Raw genomic sequence first — 18,939 nt, 5'->3', positions numbered from 1 at the left:
ATTAAAGGAAAATGGCATGCAAGTAATGAAAAAAGAAGCATTTGCTTGACTCTTTCAGTCAAATTAAGGGTAAAATCATAATGTTGCAATGGTTAAGTCTGAGAAACATGAATTGGGCTGTTAAAACATAAAGCTTAGACATCCTGCCATGTGAAGACTATTTGTCCTTTGAAGCACTTGCAGGCATTGTCAAATTCATGTTTTGAAGTCTGGTTGTTTGTGAAAATGTGCTATCTTGTTTTTAGAAGAGATTCAATTCTAATTCTTAAGGTGTGTTGTGAATCTCTTTTTTCTTTCTCTCTCTCTCTCTCTCTCTCTCATGGGAGGGTGGTTATAAAACATGCTAAATCTTTGGTTTCATGATTTTTTGGTTGAAGATTCTTCAGATTTTTGAAAGTAGATAATTTCCCCCATATCCCATTTGAGCCAAAATGGCTCTAATCATCCTTTAGTACAGCTGTCATTGGACTTGTTGTTACATAAATTATCTAATTACTTAAATATGGCACCAGTTGCATTTCAATGCAAAAAGGTTTCATTTAGCTTAACTTAGGCCTATAGTTATATATAGAAAATGAAGCCTGATCTTACTACATACTAAATACATTAACATGGTGGTTTGAGTGGGGAAATCTGCCACAGCCCATTTCTAAGGATGATAATTTCCTTACTGAAAAACTGGGCATGCCATTAAATTCTGCAGACTGAACGCAGGAGGTTTATGCTACTGTGCTACAGTGTACATATGCTCTGATCGCTAGTCTTTTCATTGTCACCCCGGTACATCATTCCTCCAGCAACCGCCACATTCACCCGCCAAACTCTAATGAGCAGGCCCAGGTCAAGCAGGCTGGGAGACACCTTTCTAGTCTGTGTTCCCGTCACACAGACTAGATCCGAGAGATCATATGGCTGACAGTTTGTCATTCATAGGTCAATGATCGCCTGTCTGCTCATTAAACAAATAGAAAATCCATTGTCTACTGCGAAGCCAGTCAATTGCAACAATTACAACAATTACTTATACCAAGTAATAATTGTAATGTGTTCAATTTGTTGCTGATTAGAAGACCTTGGCAGCAGTAGAGAATGAGTCTATGTTTGATGTATGTGCAATTAAAATGTATGTGCACTGATTAATCTGAAGTGAATGCACGTAACACTAAGCAGCCAGTCAATCAAAGCAACTTTATTGCTTTGTGTTCAGTATCATGATTTTAAATGAACACCACTTTTCAACACATCAGAAAACAATGTAGCATTTTTTGTCACAATGGTAGAATGTTACTCCTATAAAGTCCTTGTAAAACCGTTAACCTCAGCAGCTGCCGACAGTGTGTCCAGCAAGATCTCCCCTGGCTCATCTGTCAGGTTTAGTATTCCATTCCATGTGCAGGATGGCAGCAGGTTATTTGACTGTAACTGCAACTTCCTACCGTTTCAAAAAGCTGGGCTTTCCTGGGGAGGTGCCCCCTCCCTTACTCTGTCTACACTGAGGATAAGGGAGTTCTGAAGGGGGGTCGTTCTGACAACTTGGTGTGAACAGTCATTCCTGTGCCACTCGAATGCTGATAGCCCCACAGCATTTCCCCATGCTGCTGAACAGAGGAGAGATGGTGATGTCCAAAACGCTGGCCCAGATGGTCCGGACCCAGTGCATGTTGATCAGGAAGAGCTGGACACAGGGCATGATCAACCTTTACAAAGAAATGAGAGACAGAGATCCAAGGATGTTGACATAGCCTAGGCTACTCTTTATTTGCTCTCCTCTTTCTGAAATATCATTTTGAATGCAGAAGATTATGTCCACCTACTCTTCAGTTTACAAACTCTCACACTGACAGTCTGCTTTGATAATCAAAATGCAGAAATAACACTCACAGAAAGGTTTACAAATAAAATGCCCTCAAACCCTGGGTTCTGGGTTCAGTACCACATTCTGGGTTCTGTTGCTTAAGGCAGTGTACAAATAAATCATTTACAATGAAAAGACAGCTCTTGAAGCCATCTTTAAAAACTCTACAATTAATATAATATAAACTTTATAAACGAATAGAATTCACCATGTGCACCACCTTTTTTCCAGTCACTCACAGGCTACATTCATTTTGTACACTGCCTCTCAGCACTAAGAGGAACATTACCCAGGAAAAGCTAGTTACAGCATTGGCTTAACTTGTTCCTTTCCCAAGAGCTCATGCCGTCTGTGCACATGTAGAAGCATGGATGAGGCTGTCTCTCTGTGTCAAGCATGGTGTGCACGAGCCATTTCCATGGAAACAACATACCATATGTGGAGGCAGCTGAGGAGGGCGAAGAGCACCCCAGCGATCAAAGCCAGTGGCACAGCAAGCAGCAGAGAGATGATCCTGTAGAACCAGATCCTGGAGACCTCAAACAGGGCGTGGCTCCACAGCCACACCTTGTCGAAGCTGCGCACTGAGGGAGGCTCAGCAATGACGTCTACGAAGGTGACCTGGAGGCGAGAAGGAACGTCCACTGGAGGGCGTCAGTGATCAGGCCAAAGTGCACTTGTGTGAGCACCAGGACCTTCTCACACCAGCGATGGCTTTCTCAACCCATGACCTTGACAATATACTGTACGTCTTCCGCCATTATTTAATGTCATGCATAAGAGCTTCTGCTGCTTCTTGCAAGCAGACTTGATTATGTCAGCCAGTCATCTGTATTCTTTTTATCCTTCTAAAACCCAGCAATTAATTTTTGTACCCTGTAGGGGACATGGGTTTCTGGTCTTAATCTCAAGTAAAACTACATATTCTACTATCCAGAAGCCTACTCTACAACAGCCATTCAACAAAAATCAAATAAATAATATTTTAGAAAATATTTTCACTGCAACATATTTCCAAGGCAGTTGTATTATGTCAGAAAATGAAAATTATTCTATGATACTTTTTTCTGCTGGGTCTCAGGAGGTTACAGTGTGTTAACTGGTCTGCACCACAGGCAGAGCACGCAATCAATATCGGGGGAAATCAGATGACACAAACCTGCCTGCAGAGGTCAGTATTGCCACATAACAATGGCTTGTCCTTATTCAAATGAGATTTCTTTGCATTGAATCAAAGCTGATTAATTCTGACATTTTATCTATCAGCAAGTACAATACATAGGATTCATTTCTCAGCATGTGAAAATCCTTATCAAATGTGCTCATCACACAAGACAGCAAGTACGATATCAACACAGTCGTGATCATGCTCTCCTGACATTTTCCTGACAGTAGTTGCATTAGCATATCACACACACAACTGAACTATTTTCTCTTGCCACATGTAAAATCAAATCCAATCAATTTTATCTGTGCAGTGATTTTTACAGAAAACTGTGACAAAGACACGTTCACAAAGTAGCAGACAAAAGCAAAAACCAGGCCTGAACCCCCAGATAGCAAGCACCCAAAGTAAAAATATATTATTAAAACGCTACCAAATACATTTCACCACATAGTTAGGGTCCAATAATTTCACATGGGATGAAAACTGACACTTTACCCTGGTGTGTAACAATAGCAACATATCTGTCATTTACCTTAAGGCACTGGTTGACTCCTTTGGGGTCCCTGTCCTTTAGCGAGGGCCTGGTGGCTCCTTGATTGGGTTGGGCACCATATTCTGACCCTATCTCTGATTGTACCTCGGACTGCACCTCAGACTGCTCCTCAGACTGCTCCTCGATCCCCTCCAGGTCGATCTTGGTCTCCTCTTGGGAATCCTCCTTGATCATGGCGCCTGTCTGTGGAGCAAGAACCTCCACATACTGCCAAAACAATGGGTGAAGCTACGTCTCCACCTAACCCCTCCTCCCCACCCAACGGTACAAGTGACCAATCATGCTCTTCGATCAGTTGATTGGTGGGATATATTAAGAAAGTGACCACGGCTGAAGGAATTTCCAAATTGGCTTTCGCGAGAATCATCGTTTCCGACACTGAGACTAACATGTCAAATAAAGTGGTCATTATCGCGCAGGTGTGAAATGTAGCTGCCCAGTGCTGTCCTAAAGTGAGAGGCAAGTCAGAGTCACGGAAAAATGAAAGATAATGAGAGAACCTTTTAAGCGCCCACAGTCGACAGGAACACATGCAGTTTTATTCCAAGGACGTTAGCTGGCAACAGAGGTGTGTAGCGTGTGTTGTTATGAATTCCACTGACAGTATATTTTTTAAAGCTTCGATTTTATTAAGAAGAAAAAAATCTAGATACATCACTAATAACAGTGTTGTTTCAGACAGAAAAAGCTACTGAAAAGTTACCGCTCTACCTGATAAAAAGAATAATAATTAAAGACAAAAAAATTAAGAAGTACTATTGCGCCTTAGCTTTATTTTCTTTGAAGGTAAAGTGCTATTTGGCCCTTGTTAATGCCTTTGGATCAATGTAAAACTGGTGGAATTATATTCTTTAATTTGATCATTCCTGTGGCCTCATGCTTTTCCCTGTTGGGTGATGTCCAGACAATTGTACTGCCATACCCAAACTGCATTATGCACAGAAAAATGTTAAATGCTAAAGCAACTATCTCAGACAGCATACATCTTATCCTTTTAGATCTTTATAAATAGTATTAGGGTTACATACACTGAACATTTTACTGTGAATCAGCAGTCCTATTACCTGTGATTGGTACAAATAATTACAGAGCTGAATACTATGCTTTATGATTTTAAAAGTTGCAAGGCTTTGGACCAGGTGTCCAATATATAATTTTATGGAGACTTACTCCCTCAGTAAATGGGCAGTTGCAGTGGACAGGACACACACACGCACACACACACACACACACACCCATGCACAGTGGATCGACACACGCGTAGTGGACCGAACTGAAATACTGTATTGACAGCTGAGCAGCACCCTCTGCTGGCTGCAAGGGAAGCTTCCATTCTCATTTGTGTCACTCGAATTTCTGAACTTTCAATACTCCTCATACTGTATGTGAAACTGGATCCGTGAGAACGGACCCAAGTTAAGTACTTCATATGATTTTAATAATTTCTTTATTGAGCTAGATGGAGGCAGTATTAGGTACAACCTTTACTGTTACAGTGACAAAGGGGCGACATAGTTCAGGAGGTAAGACCGATTGTCTGGCAGTCGGAGGGTTGCCGGTTCAAACCCCACCCTGGGCGTGTCGAAGTGTCCTTGAGCAAGACACCTAACCCCTAACCCCTAACTGCTCTGGCGAATGAGAGGCATCAATTGTAAAGCGCTTTGGATAAAAGCGCTATATAAATGCAGTCCATTTACCATTTACAAGATGGTATGACAGCACACACACTACCTGTGTCAAATCCAAATAAGATCTTAGTAATCAGATGTTAGTGGTAGACACCCATATGACAATTAAAACGTGATGGAGTCACAAAATAGTCATGCATAAATTAGATCAGGAGACTGCTAGATTACTATAAGGATGGACATTAATGAGAATCAAACTCAATAAACCATTTGAAGACATAGGTCACCTAGATGCCAAATAGTACAAATTGTTATCTTTCGTTTGATTTGATATTTATTCTATCTTCATTTCTGTTAACAAATATGATCCCCTGTTCACTTGTGGCTACACAACTGTGAAGGCATGAGGCAGGACTGTAGGAGTGGGAGGAGAGGGAAGGGTGGTTGGGAGTGGGGATAAGGAAAATTTTATGTTGTCTCTGATGTGTTTCTCTGATGTGCTCTTGACACATTGGGTTTCACAATGTGCTTTTAGAGGGGAGAACATCTCTTTTCTCAAAGCATTGGACCCATTAACAGATCCTCGTTCGACTGATATTAATAGGTGGTGCCAGTGTGGGCTATTTCAGCTGAAGTCTTCTTCAATTTTTTCAGAAAGATACTTAATGTACCCATCCCACATTACCTGTATGGAAAAAATTTTGGAAAACAGAGGAAAGTTTGTCAAGCAAACATAAAACGAAGACGATACACATTCAACTCACATGTTTGATAAATCTACAGTAAGCACACTTATCCAGGGCTTAATTTTCACAGGGAACTGCATTCGATGCACTATGTAGTTACTACCTGTAGGTGAATATAACAGTATTATGGCAAATTCATGTGAACTAGGGCCCTTTTCATGTTTCTTGTGTTTCTTAGTAGAGACCTTGAAATTATGTTTTATGACCCCTTTTATGCTTTACACCGTTGTTAAACCCTTCAACTACACTGCGTTACGCAAGGCTAGGTAGCTCCTATAAATCCCTTGATCGCATTTTTCTTTTTTATCCCGGTGTAGATATAATATTGTATAATCTCTGAATTGCTTTGGAGAGAACAAAGAAGCACAGGCTTTGCTTTAATGCATGTCCTGTCAGCCAATACTTCCTTTCCCTCCACAGTTCACTGACTGGGCCGCACAGTCCTGCCCAGGCAGCAGAGGTGTGTGTTTCATGTGCAGTGGGAGGAGGACAGTGAAGGGGAGCACGTGTGTCTTCTCTGACGGCTCCTGCTGGTGATGGAGACAGAGGCATGCTATGTGCTCGTCCTCTTCAGGGGGTGTGGTGCTGAGGTCACTGTCAGCTGCCTGTGGTATGGGACAGCTTAAGGACACAGGGCCTAAATAAGCAGACAAGTACCGGTGGCTGTACCGCTCCTTCTTATTGAAGGAATCGATCTACATTTTTGTCCAAACGTGAATGTTATTGCATGTTGATCTGACTGTTGGTCGTTTTTTTCTTTGTGATTTCTTTTTGTGCGCGAGGCCTTTTCGATACACACTTCAATGTGAAGTGAGCCATTTTGCATGGCTTGCCTCTGACAGGGGCCATTGTGTTCTGAAGTGGCACGCTCATGTGCAGTGGAGGCAGACTGAATCTAGGCATTCACTGGCCCTTGGGAGGTTTGCCCATTCTTTCACATAATCAAAGCTGATCAATCATAAGCATTGGGACTGAGCGGGTCACCCGATATACGCGGTTATCAGCTTACACTAAAATGGGAAGTGTCTTAGAATATTCCCCATAGGTGTGTTTCCCACTCAGGTGCGTGGTTCAACTGTACAATGAAACTGTTTTTTTTTTTCATTTTTCTGCAATTTCATTGCAAAGACGGCATCAAAGAGAGACCATTTAAACACATTGATTAGAGAATTGTATTTTGTAGCTCTTACCTTTACTCATTAAAACATTCATACGTGATTCTTTGAAAAATTGACACTCACTGAAAAGTGAATTTGACTGGCTAAAATATCCATCTTGCCCTTTTTCATTGGTCCATTTCCAATGAGCATATGTAGAAAATCATTGACCTTTTCATGGTGATGAATGACAGCAAAAAATATGTAATAACAGCAACATGTCATTGCTATGCCCACAATGCAGGTTATCACCAATTCACTTATATGCAACAGTTTTGAGTCTCTAAGCTCAACATATTAAACAAATTAAGCTTAAGTTTATTTGTAATGGAAAGATGAAGAGGAAGATGCTGTAATAGCTGACCCTGAAGCAAGGTGGAAAAAAATACTAGCAGCAGTGATTTAATTCCAGTGTGAATTCTCAAAGCAGAACACTGCACCCATGAGACCAACACCCCAGTTGGTGATCACCTGGGACTATAGGAAGTCACATGGGAAATCAAGCCCTTTGGAAATTGTTTCGTTGCATCCAGAGGCACTCAAATGCCAGGGAAATAGGAGACAACTGAACTGTGTTGGCACCATTAAAGCTAAATGGCAGACCCGCCAAGCCAACAAGAACTTCCCCTTGTATGGGCACTCACTGTGTCAGGTGACTTGTACCCAGCTGAGTGAGGGGGTTAACAAGTGAAAAGAACATCACCCTGTGGTGCATGTTACAGCTCGCTGGGTCACTGGCCAAAAAACACAGAGCAAATCTGATATTAAATCTCCGGTGAACTCAACTGTAAAAAAGAATAAACTTTCCTTGGTTGAAATTAGTTTTGTTCCTTAAGTTACCCTTTTTATGTATTCAGAGCTATGAAACAGGCTTTGAACTGCATCCCAAAGTGTGCAAAATGTCCAGTTATCCAACTGATTGTTGAACTGGAGACTGCCATATGTGTGACACTGAGGTTTATCCCGCCCTTTGCCAGGTTTGTAACCTAATTCTGTTCAATTGTCTTGCCTGCCTCTAGCATTGGTGGCAATCTGTTTTACAAGGACCCATGACATGACATTCCATTTTCTGTGAATCATCCAATATTTTACAGAATCAAAAAATATTCACTGAAAAGACATATGGCATTTCCTAGTTTGAGTTAAATTTCCTGGTTTACAGCGCTGTAAAACAGTACTAGCCCCTGATTTCCTCTATTATATTTGTCACACAGAATGGTTTCAGATCATTCGACAAAATGTAATTAGACAATGCTGACATGCTATTTTTGCCTTTTGAGAAAATTGTCAGGAAATCTATTTAACAAAACTGGAGCCGTTATTGGAGCTTGTCTCCTTTGATAAATATCATGGGATCTTCAAATCTCATGATATATATATATTTTTTTTTTTTTGTTGTTTGTCGCTTGTCAGGCCACCATTATAAATAAGAATTTGTTCTTAATGACTTGCCTGGTGAAATAAAGGTGAAATAAAATAAAATAAAAATACACAGTGGATCGAGGCCTGGGTCTAATATCTAATATGAATGACAGTACAACAAAAGCATACATCTTAAACATCCAAAAACAAGCACACATGCATCCATGCATGCACTTGCACTAGCAACCAAAACAGACATGTACACCAACACTCTCTCTCTCTCTCTCTCTCTCTCACTCTCTCTCTCTCTCTCTCTCCCTCCCTCTGATGTGCTCTAACCTTGCTGAAGCAGGCCCAAACCAGCCCCTACTGGTCTGTGCTAATCAGACTGTCAAGAGACTAATTGTTGTGTAACAGGATCCCCTCCAGGTCTATGGAACACCATCAGCCACCGGCAAAAGGATGGAAACAACTGGCAGATGGCAACACTACAATTTAGAACAATTACTCCATGTTTTAATATAGTCATTAAAGAATAAAGCCCCAAGAACAAGAACGTCAGGTACCGGAGGAACAGTCACCATCAAGGTGGTGATGCACACACATGGGTAAATAGGGGAAATTAGAAGCTAAATTAGACCCTGCCCTCCCACCTTCCCCCATGTAAAAGAGCATTATAAGTGGATTAGAGACGCACTACAGACCGTTCTGTCCTGTCCATTTCCCCATATGGCCCATCCAGCTGTTTCTGTGGTAACAGTAACCTGGATCGCAGATCCTGCCTGTCTCTCCGATCGGCCACCACTGCAACACAACTGAGCCCAGGACCATGTTTTAACAGGGGTCACTCAGCATGCAGATTGTGCTTCATATTTATGCAGAGGGCATTTGCTTTAAGTCCTTGTTTTATTATCCAGTACTCTTCTTTTGAAGGAGTGAGGAGGTAAACAGACCCCCCCCCCCCCCCCCCCCCCCGCTTTTTCTCTCTTTAATCATTTTCCTTTAATCTTTAGCACGATGCGGTTGCCTACTTTCAAATGCTACCCTTAAAAAAAAATCTAGTTCTATTTTGATCAGGAAAGAGGTGCCTCTACCATGAATCCTTAATCACAGCACATGTTGCTCCTTTTCACCCACAACCTGATTTTGTTTATTCATTATTTGATGCAGTGAATGAGGTTTCCTCTCCCTCTCATGTTCTGATTAGCCTGGACAGTTTTGAGATGAATAACCAAGCCTTGTCTGTCTGCCTTTAACTCTTGCTTGACCACCAGTCTCAGAGCACATTGCTCAAAGGGAGCAGTTCTCACATAAAGATCTATGAACTGATGTAAAGCAGCTCAGTTTTTCTAAAGCAACACTGCATTATGTGGCAACATTGCCACAGCACTGCCGAGAACCCATTGCCTGAACATAATGGGTCTATAGCTGATGAGTTTGCTTGCCCTGCTAGAAATTCAGATGTGTGGCATGTGTTCTCCAGAATATGCACCACACATGGGGGTAATTCTTCTGCTGATCAGCAGGGCTGAAATATTGTCCAGACCAAGACAGCCCAATTTTAATACATCATAATATTTTCTATGGATAACTAACTAATCCAGGGTGAATTTTGAGGCTGACGTGGCATGATTCATAATATAAAGCAGAGATGTATATTTGTCGTTATTGTTGGATTGATAGTTGGAACATGAAATTAAGTGTCCAGTTAAAAAAATAATTATGAAAAGAAACACTAAAAAGAGTTCACCTGGACTAACCAAACACACACAAAGTCTATAACCCAATCATGGGTGTTTTGTAAAGTCCTGGTGCCTTGAAAATAAGCCTTCTATCGCTTCCCAAGGATAGTCAGAATTGCATTTAAAAATGTAAATTCTGTCCAGAAGATGATAATAAAATTAATTGAATATTTTAACAAAATAAGACAGCCTTGAAATTCCATTTGTAACCTATTACTTATTACTTCTGATTCAGGTTAGCTGAAGCCCCAGAGATGCATGGGTCAGATATGACTCCACGCCATTGGGTGCAGAACCGCATCAAGGAGAAAAAGTTTGGCAGGAAAGATGAACCACCCACTGCCAGAAACGTGCCCTTTGAAGCCTTTACCATTTGGTGCAGCTGATCTGTGTGAATCAATCAATGATGTCATCTCTCACATGGATAAGAAATATCCCAAGAGAACAGACAGATGGATATAAATCATGAAGGAAATCTGCATCTATGTGCCCTTTCGGCTTCATGGGTTTTCACTGAATATACAGTACATCATCATGCTAATCTGCATCACGACACAGAAGACGTCTGCTGTACGGCCTGTCACTACTGTGCTCACAGATGGGAATACCATAATTAATATGCTAATGACTCAGGGATTATTAGTGATGCATTAAAACCAGACATGTCAGAGGTTCAGTCTCGCAAATCAAAGATCCAAGAGAAAGGCACCTTGTTGCTATGCAAGTAGCTTGCGTGTTTCTGTCTAATAGCATTTCCATGACAATATCAACCAACACCTCCTGGCATAAAGAGGAATATGCTAACATTCATTCAGATTTGAATATATATACACATACATACATACAACACAGTGCATATTTGCCAGATGTTTGAGGGTATAGCAACCTTATTTTGGATGACGTTTTATCTGTATGGACATTCATTTGCCAATGGAACAGTTTCAACAGATAATTTCAGGTGATATTTCAGCAATGATCTCTCAACTGGTCTGGTTTAGTGTAGAAGCAGCAAAACTCCCATGGGGCTTTTCCGAGGCTATTCAGAATGACTATGAGTAAGTCCATGTGGAATTATACTTCCAAGTCTATTAAAAAGTCAAAAGACCAGCTCAGTCACAATAGAGAAATGGGTCTTGCTGGGGGATTAGGGGCTAGTGATACTGATGTGAAATTTAAAAAACAGTAGGTCTGTTTTCAAAGTAATTTGAATTTCTTTATTGGAAAACAAAACATACATGCTGGCACTATGTTGGATAGACATTGCTTGCATTATCTTCAGGTACTTGTTCAATCATTCAGGTTCGTTAAATATAAAAAATTTATAAACAATAATACATTTCAATTATACGTTTCAGACTTGTATACATTTAAACAAATAAGTGCAAACATTATTTTTCGAAGAACGTCTGTCCCAGTGCCAAATTCAGTATTTCCTCGTATTGTATATAGTTTAATAACAAAGAACATTTTCTGACAAATGGTAGCAAAAATTCTGCTGTTCAAAATAATTTTAATTTTCATCTTAAAATATCTGTGTCAAGGGATTTGATATTATAATACATGCTCGAGTTGTTCAGAAATATCTGTCCACAAGTTTTAGTATTACGTACTTTGTATCTACAAATTTTAATTATAGATATCTTTTTCATCTTTGAACAATGACAATTTGAACTGCAACACAATAATAATAATAATAATAATAATAATAATAATAATGGTAGTAGTAGTATTAATAGTAGCAGTATCAACATTTTTGTTATTGTTATTACTGGTAAGATAATAATTTTTTTAATTCAGTTTTATTAAATTGAATCTGTGACCATTATGCTATTCTATTTAGTCCAAGTCTTTCTCCTTTCCACATTATGGCCCAATTTGTCCAGTAGAATTTTTCCTTGCCTCTGTGACCCACCCTCAGGGAATGCAGAAATACATATGCTTTTCATCTGCACAATACTTCACACTCAGCATTCAATCTAATCACACTAATTGAGGACAACAGGATTGGATGAAGATACAAATCTAATTATATGATTTAATTGAAAATGTCATTTGAACATGAATTGTTATACAATTCCCCCTCACTGTATTCTCATATTCTCTGGAATATGAACATGAACAAAAAAGTGTTAATATGTGTTACATTCTAGTAATTGTTTCATTATATCAGCAAATAGCCAGAGATCCATATTGGTTACATCAAATCTTCAATTGCTCATGTGTCTTTTCCAAGAGCACGTGCTGAATGATGGCAGGGGTAATGGAATACTAACAGATGTAATGCATGTAAACTTCATAGTATCCATCTGGTGGAATGTTGCCATTGTTGCTTCAGTGATAAGACACAAACTCTACTGATACAATATAAATGGCAATGTATTGCACCCTGTATAGAAGGATAACGCTGCATGCAGAATAAGAATTGACTGGCACCTTGAAGCCATGAGGCTTTCAGTAAGACACGGTGCTTGAGGAGGGCTAACTGAACTCCTCTGGGATCTGCCCGGGAATGCGGACGCCCTGGTCCAGAGTGTTCCTGGGGCTGGACTGGACACAGCTGGAGCGGGTCTCTGCCGTGCAGCTTGTTCGCTGCAGGAACTGGAGGAAGTTTTCCTGGATGGAGCCCTCATGGCTGGAGTTTCCCAGCTCCTGGGGCCGGGTGGAGTAGCACCTCCTCAGCTTGCAAAGCTCCTCGCGGATCTGTCGGTTCAGGAGCCCGTAGAAAAACGGGTTGACGGCAAAAGAGGAGTAGGCCAGCCAGGTGACCACCTCCTCCAAGTCTCCAGGGCTCTGGGGTGAATCCCCAAGCGAAAGGTGCAGGTGAAAGGAAAAGTAAGGCAGCCAGCACAACAGGAACTGGCCTACAATGAGGATGAGGGTGAGGGCCGCTTTCCCGCCTCCAAAGATCCTCTCCGGGGACATCCTCTGGGGCAGGGTCCGGGTGGTGATGATGGTAGTCTGGCTGTTGATGGAGTCCGAGCGGTGCTTGGGGCTCGTGGTCCAGGTAGGCACAGGGATGTGCTGTCTGGCCGCCATCCGGGCCACCTTGTAGACGTTGCAGTAAACCACAAAGATCACAAGGGACGGAACCAGAAAGCACACCACACTGAAGAGGACAGCAAAGGACTTCCGGAGGTTACTGTGGCTCCAGTGCAAGGAACAGTGGGCTGCACTGATCGAACTCTGGTTCCCATATGGTGGCCAGCCAAACAGGGTCACCAGAGCCAGCAGGATGGACTTGACCCATATGAAGATCACCACGGCAATGGCCAGGTTGAGCGTCATCTTGACCTCATACCTCATGGGGTGCACAATATAGTAGTATCTCTCCACGCTGATGGCCATGATGGTGAGGATGGAGGCGCAGATGAGGAAGACGGTGAGGAAGATGTAGACCTGGCACTCCAGCACGGTGAACACCACAGCACTGAAGAAGGGAGAGCCTGTTACCATGGCCAGGGGCATCAGCAGCACGGCACACAGCAGGTCCACCACACACAGGTGGCACACAAAAGCAAACTTCCTTAGGTGTGGGGCCTTTACAATGGCCACCATCACTGCCGTATTGGCCAGGAGGGCCACTGCATTGAGGCTCACCATAAAGAACATCCCCACCAGGTCCTTGATCTGGGACTGTGTGAAAACGCCCGGCTGTACGCCAGGAGTTGTGGGTTTGGGCCCCAACAGGCCAGATGAGATATTGTGCAAAGAACGGTTGCTCACAAGGTTCAACATGGGACCTGATCCATCCATTTCTCACAAGGAACTCTTGAGAGGTAGCATCCTGGACTCTTTCTTTCTTCGGATAGAAATCATCACATTCCAGCAATATACATTATGTATTCCTGCAAAGAAATAATAATAAGCATTACTTTATGGGTATGAAAAAAACTACCCACAATCTTGTATATTGGACTTGTTCTTCTCTTGTTGGGTGGTTGATTTCAAGAAATCACTTTGGCTTTTTTCATTGTAAATGTTATTTTTCATTTTATATTATCACTTGCAGTGATTCACATAATTGGGATAGCAGGACTTGTCTTTTCATAATTGTAAAGTGTGACTGTTAAGCCTCTGGGTGATATCTAAAACATTCTAGGTTTTCAGTCAGCGATAACCAACTCACATTTTTTTGGGTGTCACAAATGAACATGTCTGCATTCCATTTTCATCCACATTTCTGTCTCATCACATGTAGAGAAAAGGTCTCCTTTCTCTGACACTCATTTCAGCATGGCTGCATTGATTATGTTCTGTGCGTCATACCTGAAATCCTTCAAAGAAACTGTCAGCCTAAAGGGCACTAGAGGGAAACTGGCTCTGCAAGTCCTCTGTAACCGTCATATTTATTGGACTCTTATTTTGGCAGACAATTAACAATCAAAGAATTAGGTCAGGTACAATAGCATATATGCAAAATATTGGCTTTTATCTAACAGTTCATGTCGCTTCATGTAGGCCCTACATTTTAAATGCCTTTCAGTCAATAAACAACTGTTTGACAGCAAGGAAAGATTAAAGACATTATCAAAGATATCAACTCACTGTTTATCATGTTAATTGTTGGATTAGAGCCATTGTGAGATTGGCAAATGGACGTTTCCCAGTTACAGTATTTTTCCAAATCACAAGAACAACCAAACCTTTAAGACTATTAATGAGTTGATATACAGTACTTAGTAGTCATACTTCTTCTTGGAACAAACTGGACACATTTTGTAATAAATTGTTTGATTTAATGTGCACTGTAAACTGTAGTTCAAGGACGAGGAACCCCATTTCCACCCACTCCTGTGTTGCCGGTGAAACAGAATAACAACGATGCCCATAAATCACCTCAAAGCACCTCTATTCCTTGTGTGTACTGGAGATAAAACAGGAAAACAATGTATGTAGCTCTGCTAAACCCAGCTCATTCCCACACAAGCCGCACTGACACCAGCCAGTAAAACTGCAGTTTACTGGAATAGCCAGGCCACCTGTTTACTTTGTGCATCACATCTGTATGATTTATCTGGGCCTATGTGCAGTACGAGTGTCTCTGCGAGATTTGCAAGGACTGTCAAGTGACCTGAAGATGTCTCCACACTGACACATTTATTCAAATGCATTCTTTTGCTGGCATCAGTGAACACAACGAGACTGAAAGTTTTGATCCAATTCAAACAGCATTAATTATATAATATCATATGCATATATCATAGACAACCACAATTGTAATTTCTTATCTAGTTCTTGGAAGATGCATTATATATTCTTAAAAATGAACACTGTGGAAAGCCCAACATGCTACATTGATCAAACTACAGAAAATGTAGAAAAACTACAGAATTAAATTAAATTATTTAGGGAAGATTTTTGCTATCTGTTCCATCTTTTGAATTGTTTTATTTCAATTAATTTAAATGTTTAGAATGTCCCCGTCCCCCAGTATGTACTTTCCAGCTCAATGCAGATCAGCAGCTCAATCTTTGTGAATTAAAATGTAAGGCACAAAGCCATTCAGAGCCAGGGTATGGTTATGTAAGGCTGTCCTCATGTGCCGTTCTGTGCACCTTCACTAGGCTGCCCATCAAAGTGACTCATTAAAACCAAATTGAAAATAAAATTCACGATAATCTCTGGGGATTATTCCAAAACACATCATCCTGCCTATGATACAGGCTGAAAATTTAGACAGCAATTACTTTAATGTAGCTAATTTAATATGGATAAATTAAAGTAATCAATTTGCTCAGTGTATTTGATAAGCCACCGTTATGGGCTGGCCTATTTATAGACCTGCACAAATAAGAACACTACAATGCATAATGACTAGAACAAGCCATTCAGACTATCTAAACTTGCCATTTAAATACAGACTAGAGTGCATCCAGCACTGCATGAATCCTGGGCCTGAACACCTCAAAGGACCTTTCCTAAGCCTGAATAAATTAAGTATTAATTCCTTAACTCTCCATAACTTTCATTACAAAAACTTAATATTCTTAACATGTCATACCTGGAGTCAATACATAACAACATGTCATGCTTGGAGTTAATGCTGTTGCTGTTTAAGTTCAGCTTCTGCACTGTTTAATAGATTGGTGCCATAACTGCAGACAGTACTTTACATGCGGTCTGACACAGGCATTGTGTAACATCACTACAATACACTACAAAAATAATACAAATCAATGAGTGCATTGAAAACATCATGAGACTCCATACATACATGGATGTAATTTGAATCAAATAAAAACAGTTGAAATATATTTTAGTAGATGTTAGACTTATCCCTGGCAGAAGCACAAACACTATGGAAATCCCTTGTCCTCTGTATTGTCTGCATGCAAGGAGCTCCCTTATCTCTTGTTGGGCTTCTGTGTTTCCCTCCCACCCATCCGCCCCCACACAAGGCAGAGTATGTACAGATGACAGGAGACGACCAACAAAAGCATCCGCACAGCCCAAGCAGTACATGGGTACTGTAGGTGCACTTTGTATGTATGGCCCAAAGCGCCAGTGAAATGCTCTGTTTCTAACGGCTGGGGTTCACTGCCCTTCTGTGATCAATCGCACGTTCGGGAACAAACACGGTTTCTGTGCCGGGGTCTCTTGTGAGTCATCTTTCGTGCGTCGCTGTGCTGCGCTCTCTCCCATTCCCTGCCCCCACACCACAATCTCTCAATCCACCCCTCCAGTGTCAGCACACACATTTCTCCTCATGATGCTTTCTCCTTCCTTCCAACAGAATAGTTTTTTTATTATTTACTTGTTGAGCATTTTTGAAATGACTGGGCTTTCATGTCCACTACGTCCTAATATGTCCAGATCTCTCTCTTGTATCATCTAGTCTTTTTTTTAATGATTTGTCCGCAAAGCACTTTAAGCTTGTTGATGGAAAGCACTGCGTGATTCTTCTGGAGTAGTACCTGGACCATGAGTATGTCACCCACTAGCACTTCCTGCTGTTGTTGCATGATCACCTTTTTGTATGGTCATCATTTAAAGTGTCGGATGCACACGCTACCAGATGCCTCAATTGTAAATGGCTAATAGAAAAAACGAACAATGACAAATGGCTTTGAACTGTGTGATTTGTTTTTATCATAAGAACGATTTAGCCATGCTTTCTAATGCATAAATGTATGGACTTGTGCAAAGAGGAGTTTACAACTAAAGATTTTGCTTTGTCAATTAAATTGTAATAACTTCGACTTCCTCAGTCAACACAAATATCTTTAGACAGATTTGAGAACGAGAGACATGATCATGTGCTGCAACACAATTATTTAAAGCTGATGACGAACCTGCCAATCTCCTCAGCTTGTTGAGCACTACTCTGACGTCTTACAGCACAAACAAACGCACAGACCTAAACAGCGAACAACAAGAGACAGAGAACCCTGGTAATGGATTTTCTTCACCCTGGCTTCACTCTCCCTTTTTGCAGGCCATCTGTCAGGCGTCAGGCTCTGACCAGGTTTCAAAATGACTTTTCTTTTCTCCAGTCACCAGGTTAACTGCCGTCAGACTCTTACGAAATACCGAACTGATATTTTAAAATATAAGTGGAGGACACAGGTCTTACTTTGAAGTCTGAATGGTCCAAGTTCATCATTGTGGATGCTGACTCTCAAGCGTAGGTTCAGTACCTTCTAGTTCACTGCTCACATAGTTCTAAAAAAAAAAAAGACACTTTCTCAGATTACCTTTGCTGGTGAAATCCAGGTTAATAAGAGGAGCAGAGCTGCAGCTGGGCAGGTGGAGCTGATAGAATCTGACTCCTACTCACCAACGGCAGGGGACCTGCAGCAGCTCCCGCACCATCCTCTGCGTTCTGCGACTTTCCTCTCCCGCTGAGGTTCAATCAGTGCCGGAGGAGCTTCATTCTGGTAAACCCAGCCTGTCAGTACTGCGCCAGGCAGAACCAGCGCTCTGGTGCTGCCACAGACTCTAGCAGGCCCGGTTTGGGACGGGACGAGAGCGGGACATCCGTGCTACCATTGGGACCTTTCAGGCCTGCTCCAGACAGGCAGAGGTGGTCATTATGGGGCAGGGCAGTATCAGAAGGATGACGGCATTTTCGGCACGGAATGGCTTACAGCATTGATGGTGATTTCCCACCAGCAGAAGGGATGCTCCCTCTCCCTCTCTCTCCCCAGCCCTGTGTATGGCAGTGACTGTCACACATTGTGTGCCTTGACTTTTTTTTCCCCCCGCTCTTCTTTGGAATACACACACACGCTCCTCTGTCCCCTGAGAAGCTGGTGTCCCCAGGGTCCTACTGCACACGGGCACTACAGTGCACGCCAGGGAACAAACTGCAGATGGCCTCCACAGTTCTTCTGTTCATGTGCTCAGATTTGCAGAAAAAATTGCCATTGTATTTTGATGTGGTGGTTATTTTTGACAATATTCAACTTCTATGACTGGTCAATTTCAAAACATAAAGGCCAAGCCAACCATGATTGTAACCCTACAGATTTACTCTAAATAGTGAGAGTTAAGGTGTAGCTTTCAGGCGCAAGTATTTTTAGGAGGTGATAAACATGATGTAGTACTCAAAAACACCCATATTCAAAGAAAACACTGTTGAGTCTACAGGGGCTGGTTTAAATGTATGCGTATGATAAATCAATGATGCATTGAGAGTACTTGTATTTATTTCACTGAGGCTGTTGTTGGCCATGCGAGGGCATACAGCTTCATATGTAGGGAACAGATGCTAACCTCCCAGACCCAC

The 18,939-nt window shown here is 41.6% G+C and overlaps 2 protein-coding genes across 5 annotated transcripts; both read right to left on the bottom strand.

Annotated features, from left to right (window-relative positions):
- Positions 1-1,174: 1,174 nt before the first annotated feature.
- Positions 1,175-4,036, bottom strand: LOC118211630 (caveolin-2-like). The gene is made up of 3 exons (XM_035388982.1): positions 3,556-4,036; positions 2,289-2,476; positions 1,175-1,697 (listed from the first exon to the last, which is right to left on the bottom strand). The coding sequence occupies exons 1-3, from the start codon at positions 3,748-3,750 to the stop codon at positions 1,547-1,549; spliced, it is 534 nt and encodes a 177-aa protein (XP_035244873.1). The 5' UTR covers positions 3,751-4,036; the 3' UTR covers positions 1,175-1,546.
- Positions 4,037-11,707: 7,671 nt separating this feature from the next.
- Positions 11,708-18,371, bottom strand: gpr61l (G protein-coupled receptor 61-like). Of its 4 annotated transcripts, none has more exons than XM_035387318.1 (3): positions 17,989-18,371; positions 17,785-17,873; positions 11,708-14,056 (listed from the first exon to the last, which is right to left on the bottom strand). In XM_035387318.1, exon 3 carries the CDS (start codon positions 13,962-13,964, stop codon positions 12,690-12,692), a length of 1,275 nt encoding a protein of 424 aa, XP_035243209.1. In that variant the 5' UTR covers positions 13,965-14,056; positions 17,785-17,873; positions 17,989-18,371; the 3' UTR covers positions 11,708-12,689. The 4 variants fall into 4 exon arrangements, with proteins under 4 accessions (XP_035243209.1, XP_035243211.1, XP_035243212.1 ...); XM_035387320.1 differs by lacking the exon at positions 17,989-18,371 and adding an exon at positions 17,893-17,974 and having other exon boundaries at positions 17,785-17,848; XM_035387321.1 differs by lacking the exon at positions 17,785-17,873 and having other exon boundaries at positions 17,906-18,371.
- Positions 18,372-18,939: the final 568 nt, after the last annotated feature.

The sequence above is a fragment of the Anguilla anguilla genome, chromosome 13, assembly GCF_013347855.1.
Source record: "Anguilla anguilla isolate fAngAng1 chromosome 13, fAngAng1.pri, whole genome shotgun sequence".
NCBI lineage: Eukaryota > Metazoa > Chordata > Actinopteri > Anguilliformes > Anguillidae > Anguilla > Anguilla anguilla.
This window is presented reverse-complemented; position numbering and strand designations above follow the sequence as displayed.